Source organism: Phaethon lepturus, unplaced genomic scaffold, assembly GCF_000687285.1.
Source record: "Phaethon lepturus isolate BGI_N335 unplaced genomic scaffold, ASM68728v1 scaffold13977, whole genome shotgun sequence".
NCBI lineage: Eukaryota > Metazoa > Chordata > Aves > Phaethontiformes > Phaethontidae > Phaethon > Phaethon lepturus.
In genome coordinates this window covers 75905-87231 of record NW_010554131.1, presented here as the reverse complement: position 1 = coordinate 87231, position 11327 = coordinate 75905, and the positions used below count along the sequence as shown (strand labels likewise).

General features: G+C 37.9%; 1 protein-coding gene across 1 annotated transcript in view; it reads left to right on the top strand.

Annotated features, from left to right (window-relative positions):
- Window positions 1-2448: 2448 nt before the first annotated feature.
- Window positions 2449-11327, top strand: part of COL9A1 (collagen, type IX, alpha 1) — a gene marked incomplete at its 5' end in the record, with an annotated part of 30995 nt that continues 22116 nt past the window's right edge. Inside the window, 5 exons of the mRNA XM_010291742.1 lie at window positions 2449-2502; window positions 3921-3974; window positions 5545-5598; window positions 5954-6007; window positions 6233-6286. Of these exons, the coding sequence (XP_010290044.1) occupies window positions 2449-2502; window positions 3921-3974; window positions 5545-5598; window positions 5954-6007; window positions 6233-6286 (270 nt within the window). The remainder of the gene's footprint in view (window positions 2503-3920; window positions 3975-5544; window positions 5599-5953; window positions 6008-6232; window positions 6287-11327) is intronic.

The window sequence follows — 11327 nt, the reverse complement described above, 5'->3', positions numbered from 1 at the left end:
CAACCTTAATGATTCTGTGATTCTGTGAGAGCGCAATAGGCATGGTATGGTTTAGCTACAGGTGTATTCCTTTTGCTTTCCCAGGGTGAAGAAGGGGACCAAGGACCCAGTGGTGAAGTGGGAGCTCAAGGCCCTCCAGTAAAGTATTTCCTTTTAAATAGTGTTATACACTTACTTCATTATGTCATAGCTTTTCTTATTATTGTAAGAAAACAGATAGTATAAAATCTCCACACACCTTTCTCTTTATTCTGCCATATTGTCTATGAGTAAAAATAGAATTATTTAAATCCCTCCAAAAAGCTACATTATCGCTTGGCACTAAGCTCTAAAATAGTTCTATGGAAAAGTTTATTTTAAAAAGTATTTAATGTCCTAAAAGTTGTGTTGTGCTTAATTTGTACAAAAAGTTGTTTGGTGAGTTTTTTTTTGTTTGGTTGGAATGTTTTCCCTTAAGTTTTTTGCATTTTTGCATGGCAAAGAAGCATCCTTCAATCACACCTATGATTTTGGAATTATTTTCTTGTCCTGCTTCACTTGACTGTGTTCAGGCACACACCTTCTCAGCTTGTTTCCTTGTGAGGAGCTCTTCTTATGGTTACTACAGCTGAACAGACAATAAGGAACAGAATAAAATGGTCATTCTAAGTAAGAGAAATAATCATAGGCATAACAGGTTTAATATCTATAGTTTAATTTCTGATGGGGTCTTATGCTTATTTTCTTAGGTGTGAAACTATTTCTTTAATGCCATTGGTGTCCAGATGTGATGTTATACAGGAGCTTACCTTTGATGCACATGACATCCAAATCCTTAATTAAAAAATTCTTTATAAGAATTATATTCTCTATAAGAATTATTGTTGTCTAATAAGACAACATAAATCTCCAGATTAGAACTAGAGAAAGATAAGGAAAGAACAGAGACTAAGTAAAGGAAAGGATGTAATCATTCTTATGTTTGATGCTGAAAAAAGTATCCCTGGCATGCTGGTGCAGAGAAAGTACTTGTGTAAGATGCAACTCTGCTGTCTGAAAGGCCTGTGGGGACCAATTCATTTAACTCAGTTTGGTAAAGTTCTTTAATCACTGTGCAATAACACAGCGGAATTAAAAACCAATTAGAGATTGACTTCCTGCCCCCCCCCCCTTTTAAATGCATTACTTATTTCACTTCACTGTTTCACCAGTTGATGGCCTTACAAACAAGCTTTAAAATAATTTTTCTCGTTAAAATGTAGGATTCATAATATGAAGAAAGTGATGTCAGATAGACAACCTATGGAAAAGAGGATAAACACAGATGGAGAGGCTGTAGACTCTTGTATTTTCTTGTGTGTGTCTGACATAAAGGAATGGAAGGCTCAGATCCATAGAGGTGATTAGGAATCCAGTCTCCACAGCAGTACCTACAATTCAACACTTTTATGTAATGCATTGACAGAAAGACTTACATAAGATAGCCACCTCTGGGAGAGGTGTTGCTTTTGATAGAAAGTAGTGGGTACTACAATGTGCCTACTTCCATCTCTGATCTTGGGACAAGAATTAGACTGTGGGTCTCTCCCTTGTTGGGCTGCTGTGGTCACTGTTGCATTATCATGATTTTTCTCATGCTTTGGGCTGAAAAAGCTTTAAATGTTCTGTGCAAGATTCCATCTAACTTCATTAGGAGCAGGTAAAAGGGCTGCTCATCTAGAGTCTGGTTAAGGAGTAGGTTTGCCTATGCTGCATTTAAGTGCCTGTAGCTGTTTCATTAACACAGCTGTAGTGCATTCTTCTTGTTACAGGACAAACACATTGTGGCTGAGGAGACATGTCATGTACTTTCAGCCTCTCAGGAAGAGAAAAAATTGAAGCCAAATATTTCACAAGACTGTGTTTTGAAGGGGGTGGTGTTATGATACATCCTGCTGCACTAGGATGTCTATTCAGTCCAGCCTCTCAGGTGTGGTGGGCATATAAATTTAGGACTTGTATTCTCAAAAACCTTGCCCAATTTTGTCTACCTCTAGAGTTCTATAAAGTCTCATGGTACCTTTCTCCTGCACCTGTCCTGCACCCAACTTAAGACAACTTAGCACTTTTGCAAATCTGGCCTTCATGTGTTCCTCTCACCCAAGCTGCACAGGGAGAATGCTTCAGCTCTGTGGTAATCAAGAATAGAAATCAATGGGTTTTTTTCAGTGCTTAAGGCATATTTGTGGTCATATAATTCAACCTGATAGTTTTGCTATTGTTTTAAAAATTCTTGAATTAGTAAAATAGCAAATTACCATATAAATTAAATATTCTAATACAGAAATAGCTGGATTTCTCCTTTTATACTAAGAAAATAGTAAAATAAGCATAAAGTAAGCATGTAGAACTCAGAGTTTTCTGTCTGAAAACTAGGACAGTTCTGATGAAAAGATTTAAGCATAATTTGAATATACTTTTCATTTTCAGGGCATCCTAGGTATCAGAGGTATAACTGGTATAATGGGACCTAAAGGTACCAAAGTGAGTATTAACTTTTCTTTCCATAAAATGGCCTGGTTAATAAAATGTGCACCCCTGAATGTTTTTAAAGCTTATTTAAATTTCTCTCTTTTTTTTAACCTGCATTTTCTCTCTCCCATCAGTGGTATTTCCATAGCTACTGTACTTCTAGTTAGGAAGAAAGGCAGCTTGATCCTTCTGATTAATTAAGTACACGTACTCTTCACACTTTTCCTTCTGATCCTCAGATTTACACTAGCTTGGCATGTGTGCAAGTATGTAGTTAGCAAGATAGCAAGTTACAGCATTTATAAACTATAGCATGTTTTATTTAAACCTAAAATTTATTAAGTAGTCCCTCGTGGGATTTGCATCTTCCTGAAGCCTTTTGCTTCCACTGTCCCGGTTTTTGTCAGGATTTTTTGTTGAGCATTTGTTCTTTTTCCATTCCTTCTTTCTCTTGCATCTTTTGTGTCTTAAATTGCTGCCAGTGGGATTTATGTCTATATGAGCTCTGACTTTGGGTAATTTTCCTGCTGTTCACCAAAGTGTTTCTAACTGTTATTTCAAAACTGACTGTTACATTTCTATTCTTATTATCTTGCTAAATCTATATGGTGACAATTTCTGGAAGGACTAAAATGTAGCAATCATGCCATTGTTTCCTTCTCCAGAAATGAAATCACAGAAACATTTTTTTGTGATCATCTATGTTCAGAAACAACATCAAATTTGCCCTGATTATGTATCTTTTAATGAATGATCCATCCTAACCTCTTAGACACATTTGCTAAGCTATTATTATCTTACTTTGCTTTTCTGTCCTTTTTTGTGTCTTCTAATTCTTCCTAGTTATTTGCCTATGTTTTTGTCCTGTTTTGTCTATTTGAAATACTTAGTACATCTGTTTGACAAAGGAGATCCTTATTCTCTGTAAATCTTACTGAAAATATTTTTTTTCCCCTCTCTATTTAAAATTACTTACAGGGTAGCAATTGCATTGTTTCCTTGCAACGTATATGATAAAAATAGCTGCACTGCACTTCATGATTTCTCTTCACATTTTGATTCTGTTCTATTATTTGGCAAAGGAATAGTTTTGTTAAGGAAGATGCAGACACTTTGTGAAGTAGCATGAAACGGTCTACCTCTTTGCTGTCTGATTTTTTTTTTTTTTTTTTTTAAAGAATGAACTGAATGTCATTTTTTGACTGACATTTTTCCATAGTTAAAAATATTGGCTTTCATAACTCCACAAAAACCAAAATGTATTAAAAAAAAAGTTTGCCAAAATTCCTTCATGTTTTTGTTGTTTCTTTTTTCTTTTTTAAAATTAGAGCTATAAAAACATTTCAACTGTAAAGAATTTGCAGGGAGCATAAATTGTTAGTGTTCCAGCCCTTCATTTTAATGTCTTGTATTATCTACTTGTTTTGTAGGGAGCTCGTGGACTTGATGGTGAGCCTGGTCCTCGAGGTCTTCCTGGTGCACCTGTAAGTAGAGTGTGTGTTAGCCAAACACTTCCCAGGGTCTACTTAGATTCAGAGTCCTGAAACTTTGTGGCTGTGAATCAGAAAAGCCTCTGATTAATCCAAGTCTATTGAATAAATATGACAGTGATGTCAAGTCCAGAATCTCTTACTGTCCCCAAGGAATTATAGAATCATAGAATCTTTGGGTTGGAAGGGACCTTTAAAGGTCATCTAGTTCAACCCCTCTGCAGTGAGCAGGGACATCTTCAACTAGATCAGGTTGCTCAGAGCCTCATCCAACCTGACCTGGAATGTTTCCAGCGATGGGGCATCTACCACCTCTTCGGGCAACCTGTGCCAGTGTTTCAATACCCTCAGTGTGAAAAGTTTCTTCCTTCTATCTAGTCTAAATCTACCCTCTTTTAGTTCAAAACCATTACCCCTTGTCCTACTGCAACAGGCCCTGCTAAAAAGTCTGTCCCCATCTTTCTTATTAGCCCCCTTGAAGTACTGGAAGGCTGCAAGAAGGTCTCCCTGGAGCCTTCTCTTCTCCAGGCTGAACAACACCAACTCTCTCAGCGTGTCCTCATAGGAGAGGTGTTCCATCCCTCTGATCATTTTTGTGGCCTTCTCTGGACCTTGGACTGGCAACAGGTCCATGTCTTTCCTGTGCTGAGGGCTCCAGAGCTGGACGCAGGACTCGAGGTGGGATGTCACCAGAGCAGAGGGGCAGAATCCCTTCCCTGGCCCTGCTGGCCATGCTGTTTTGGATGCAGCCCAGGAGATGGTTGGCCTTCTGGGCTGTGAGCACACATTGCTGGCTCATGTCCAGCTTTTCATCCACCATGACCCAAAGTCATTCTCAGCAGGGCTGCTCTTGATCCCTTCATCCCCCAGCCTGTATTGATACCGGGGGTTGCCCCGACCCAGGTACAGGACCCTGTACTTGGTCTTGTTGAACCTCCTGAGCTTCACATGAGCCCATTCCTTGAGCTTGCCCAGATCCCTCTGGATGGCATCCAGTCCCTCCAAGTGCCTTAGCATAGCTAACGTGTAGATGAACACATTTTAGCCTCTTTAATATTTTATTGTTACCTCTTCATTCTGAGTGCTGCTGTGCATTAGGGTGGCTTGGAATTTTTCAAGTTTTAAATGGGAAAATATTCATTCATTGGAACAAAACCTGTACAGGGCAATTTGTGGCCTTTTGCTTGTGGTGTGGTAGGTTGGTGGGGTTTTTTTTGTGTGGTGATTTTTTTTAATTCTTCCCTGCTCCCTGCAGTCCCACCTGGAATTTATGCTTGGAATAGCCAGTAATTGTGTGGCTTGAAGAAGTGAGTGCAACATCCTTTGCTTAGATGCTCTTGGATTCCTAGGGGATGGCTTGAGCTGTGTTTTATAAAATGTAGCTGTCAGCTGCGGTCTTAAGATGGTGCATTTTTAAATATAGTATGAGTTTAAGATGTCTGCTTTAACCAACTGTGAATTGTACTCTTGTTGTTTTACTGGAGGTTTTAGCTAGTGAATACAAGGAAGTTTATTCTGATTGATTTTATTGCTAACATAATCTTTTTTTTTTTTTCCCCTGTAGGGGGATCAAGGACAGAGAGGTCCACTGGGAGAGGCAGGTCCGAAGGGAGAAAGGGTGAGCACAGACAAATTTCAACTCATGTTGACTTGCAAACATTGGTTGCTTATAACATGTAAATGTACAGCATAATTGGTACTCTCAAAGTAATGCATATCTGAATAGGTATATGTTGACATTCTTTCCATCTGCTATTTCAATTTGTTTATTTTCATTTTTTAAAATTATTATTATTCTTAGGGCCCTCAAGGTACAAGAGGAATAAATGGTCTCCCTGGGCCTACAGGAGAGTCTGTATGTATATTTGATTTCTTCATTTACTTGATGTCATGCTAATTTGTGTATCAGGGTGCTTAGGTGAAATCTCTCCAACAATAAATTTTTTTTTCCTGGTTTTTTTTTTTCTTTGAAGGGCTTACCAGGAGTTGATGGCCGGGAAGGGATCCCTGGAATGCCTGGAGCAAAAGTAAGGCACAGTTGGCCTATATCTGGGCTTTAGTAATGCCCTAGATTTCTTCACTCATTTGTGGCTTTTTATTGTGCTACTGCCCATGGCTTTATGCACATTATGAGAGTAATGGAATGAACTTTCCTATCCTACAATTCCAAAAGTACTCCAGCTTTGTGTTCCAGAAATAAAATTTTCCCTTTTGTTTGATTTGCATAAGTAGCAATTTCAAATGTTTTTCAGGGTGAACCAGGAAAACCCGGAGCTCCAGGTGATGCAGGGCTTCAGGGACTGCCAGTAAGTACTGGTATTTTACCTTTGAAAGATAGGCTCTGTTCAAACCACAGAAAGGCCATGTATAGGTTAGTTTGTTGCTGATGTTGAAGTAATTTAAGTGAAAACCTAAACAAAAGGCCCAGGAAGAGTATGTGTAGTGCAAAGGGAAATTCTGATATGTGTATCTGAAACTTTTGAACAAAATCCTAAATCTCCTCATGGTACTGTAGGGAGGAACTCAGTCTTACAAAATGTTTGTGGCCAGTATGCAATTCTTTCGGGTTTCTCATATCTGAGATCCTGTGGATGTTATGGTGTGACACCACAATTAGAGCTGGTCTCATTGTACTGACTAGGGCCAAACCTATACCCAGGGTGAGCTGGAAGAGCTGACCTGCTAGTCTAACATACCTTAGATGAACAATCGTCTCCTTTTGATACTCTTCTGCTCAGAACATCTGGAATGCATTACGCTCATGCTTCTTTCGGGGGCGGGGGGGGGAGGGAAGTTTTTACTGTATCCCCTGTGCTGGAGTTATAGGGAATCAGTAGTGCTTTATGAACTCTTTTAGAAGGTAATCCTTGCACATTAACTGAATAAGTTTGAAAACTGTGCCAATTGTCAAAGGCTAAATGAAAACTTCTTTGAAACACTATTCTATAGGAGTAATTGCTGTGAGGGTATAGTGAAGGAGCTGTATTAGAACTGGAAGTAAATGTGTATTATGAAGTGAGTTCTTAAGCTCAGAAGAAAATTTGGTAAAAGCATACTTGTTACGGGCTATTGGACACAAGTGAGGAGGGGATGAAATATATGCAAAAAGTATCTGTTAAACTCTCTACCTCCAGTCTCAGAATACTGGGACTGAGAATCTATTTCTAGTCTAAGCCAGAAAAAGCCACAACTCCTCACTTTTCCATGCTCCTTTTCCAGTTTATGAAGTATGAATAATACTTCTTATCTGTTACTTTATAAATAGAAAGCATTCAAGCTTGTTCTGTTACTGGATAAGAGGTGCTTCAATATCAAGTAAAAGGACTAGAAATACTTTAACATGAGAGATGTTTTTTAACACCATTTTCAATCCCTTTACAACAAATGAACACTTTAAATGTTAATTCTTTCAGGGTTTACCAGGCTCTCCAGGTGTGAAAGTCAGTCCTGTGCCATAGGTAAATCATCTTGAGGACGGACTTTCTTATAATACTGTATTTGTGCTTATGAAGTTTTAAAGTATTCAGTGAAATTATATTAACTTTCTGTGGTGGTAAGAGACAAGCTTTTGCCTGAAAGAATTAAATATATTCTTTTATCAACTCTAGTCCTGTGCTTTTATATGATTCTTTTGCTACATGATGTAGTTTTCATGATTCCAGGCATTAAATAATACCTAAAAAAAGGCCTTTTCCTTTTAAATTTGTGGAAGTCATTGCTAGAGGAGGCATGTGACATGGATGCCTTACTGCAGTTTGAAATGAGTGATCTCATAATAAGAATAATATTTTTAGCTACCCTAAATTGATTGAATCACAGAAATGGTCATCTTTATTTATGTACCACAAAATTGCAGTGTCAATTCCAGTTAATTTAAAAAAAAAACACCTGTATGATTGAGACTATCAAATGTTTCGGACAATAATGCTTGAGTTTAGTTCAAAGTAATTAAAAAAGAAAAACAGATTGAGACATGAATTTCTTGTGAAATTATATGGAATGACATTATCCCGTGATTTGAGAGCAGCAATCAAGTCTATTTGGGATTTGTCAGTATGTAAACAACAAAATAACTGAAATCAGGCTTTTGAAAAATCAGATAAAAGGAATTAGGTGAAAGTTAAATGAGAACCAAAATACAGGTGGAAGTTAAAAAGTGAATACAGGCTGATTTTTTTTTTTTTTTTTTTAAGACCTTATTGATTTCCTTATTTTTTATTTTAAAATGAAACCATTAGCCAAGCCAATGTTTTTCATCTTTTGCCCAACAGGGTAACAGAGGTCCCCCTGGGGTGCCAGGTTTGATGGGAAATTCTGGTAAACAAGTAAGATCACTAATCTTATTCAAAAGACCTAGAAAAATGAAAAGTTTTGCATTGTGCCAAAAAAACCCTTTTCCAACTTGTTGCATTCGTCCTATCCCCAAAACAGGGTGAACAGGGGCCAGAGGGAGAAGCAGGTCCAACAGGACCCCAGGGACCACCAGTAAGTATTGAATAAATTTCTAAATGACTGTATGTAATATTGCAGTGTCTCAAGTTATGGTTGCTGAAGCTAACCAGGAGGTAAAAATATTATTCAGCACAAGTGCTAATTTTTAAGGTAAATTTTCTTTTATGCTCTTTTCTTTAACTGTTTCAGCCTCTTAAAGAAGCTTGTGCTGTGGTGTATATTACAAGGCTTAGCTGTATATTATGAGATTTTGAACTTTGGACCAATCATTCAGAACATGAATTTTTTTGGCTAGGGCCTATTTCTAATGCACATAATGTGAACAGTGAGGCAAGGTATGAAGGAAAGGTAGCTGTCAGTCCCACCTAGGAAAGAAAACGGCTAAAGACTGTCCTTAACCCCCTTGGTCAACTGGCATGGCGTGGTTTATCTTCATACTGCTAAGCTCCCTGAACACCCCCTCGTGTCTACGAGCAGGCTGGGTGCAATCCAGTTGTATATGGGGAACAGTCTCTTGTCTGTGTTTCCAAAACTGTTCTTTGGCATTACCTCAGAAAGCCCAGTTCGCCCAAGACAAAAGCATGCTAACCATTTATCACAGATGATGGTGGGATGCTGCTCAGGCCTGTGCCTTGGCCCTTTCTGGTTGGCATTATGAATGTAGTTACAGTCATGTAAAGTATAGCATTTATTTCTACTTGGAAACACTGATGTAGTTTCTTTCACTGGAGATTTTTCTTAACACTAGAAAGATTTGGAAGACCTGGACAAATGGTTGCTGGGCAGCTAGCTCGCTGCAGGAAATAAATACGCTAAGGAAAGTGAACTGATAGCATTTGCTAACTAACGCTCAGTGTTGAAGACAACTGAGGCATGCTTGGGGTACTAGAGAGTCTGCTGGGTACAGACTTCTGATTCCCTCTAGAGTGGGAAATGAGACCTGGCATGGATTGAAGTTACACAAGCTGATCTAATTTTCCCTTGCTGTTAATCCTTCTGTGAGGGATGACACGGTCAGTGATTGGAAGAAAATTTTCATATACCAGAATTCAGTCTGACAACATTGACAAGGCTCCAGCCTCTGTAACCAATTGCTTTTTCAAGCTTCTCTCTTGCAACTGATACCCTAGGGATACTTGCCTGGGATTTTCTGAGCTTCTGCTATCATACAATGACATAAATGTTTTACTCATGAAGTTGTAGTGTTATCCTCGTACAGGGCTTGGAGAGTTACTGATAGGGATATATTTATAAGGGTGTTTCATGGGTTGGCAATATCTTCTCTGAATTAACTCTTAAACATACAGCAGCAGTCAAACAAGCAACAGATTTCGTTTTCTGCTGTTTTCTTCAGTGGTTTGCATTATCGTGTGCTAGATGCATTAATTCATGAGATCACATTTATTTTAGACTGAATCTTTGTATGAGTGCTGTGTCCACAGCTGCCTATGAATGATATAAAGCGGGGATTATGTGAGTATACAGTTACTAGGAAGGAATACAGGTATCTTCAGCCTCCCATATACCCAACTTGCAAACTTTTTTCATTGTTTGTGTTTAAAAGTGTTGGGTGCACTACAAAAAGTTTTCAGCCCTGTTCTTGAGCTGATATTTTGTATACTTGTAACAGGAATAAGAATTATAATTGAATGAGACCAAAGTAATTGCCCACTCTGATAATGCACTGTAATCTGCTAAACTATGCTTTTAATCCTTTCAATGTGAACATGAATTTACAAAATCATCAGTCCATAGAACAGGAGTTGACATGCAAGGTTAATTATTAGTAACCTGTAGTCAGACAGAAATACTTAATGCAGATTAAATACAATGATTTTTCTGTTTATCACTCTAGAGACCAGCAAGACATCTGGGTATCTTGCCTTTATTTTCTCTGTCTTTACAAAGTACACTAATTTTGGAAAACATGTGAACATTGGAACAAAAGCATAGAAATAAAAAACTTTTGGTCAATACAAAATGGAGAAAGGAAGTAAATTATTGATAATAAAGTAACTTTGCATATAGAACGTTAAACACTAATCTATTTCTCATCTATAGTTCCCTTAAAGCTATAAAGAACCTTGAATAATAACTATGTTTAGCTTCCATCTGCTCAAGACTAGAGGCAGCATATGACTGGAACAGCTTTCTGTTTTCTTTTTGGGAACACTGGAAAAAACATTACTTCTGCACAAAAAAAATAGAATGATCAGGATCAAGGTACTTAGGACTCTGCCTTCATATTTCCAGGAAAAAAAAAATCTGCTGGTTAAATAATTCTCCACACCATCATTTCCAAACTTCTAAAGCTAGAAATTATGAAAATAAGTTGCAAAAAACTTTTATAATTGCTCTAAAGAGAATTTTTCTTCTTAATATATTTGTATTTTTTCAGATTTTGAAATTTTCTCACAACTTCAGCTTTTGATAGTTTTTGACCAAAGTTTTATAACCAAACATTTTTACAGGCTGAGGATTTTATGGTTACTATTCAGGTTTTTTTCTTGTCCTTTTCCTTCCTGTTTTGAATTATCCTCTTTAACACTCACCTCAGTTCTTTTATTTCTCCTTTACCCTTTGTTCCATTTCACTCTTGGTATGGAAGACTTGGGTAGAAGTCAAGAGAGGCTGGGCTCCCTTGGATTTGAAAAAAAAAAAAAATTGATTTTTTTGCAGGATATGGAGAACCTCAGTCCCTTAATGTGTTGCTGCATGGCAGCAGCCACATGAGAGATCCTCTTCACTTTCCCATTTCACTTACCCCTGTTCTTCATGTCGTTACTGGGGAAAGACAGCATACCTGGTAGCTCCAGAAGGGCCAGAACTTTAGAGGAAAGGACCTCCAGTGGACATTTGTGGGGGTAGTAACAAGGCTGACTGCTAATATGGACA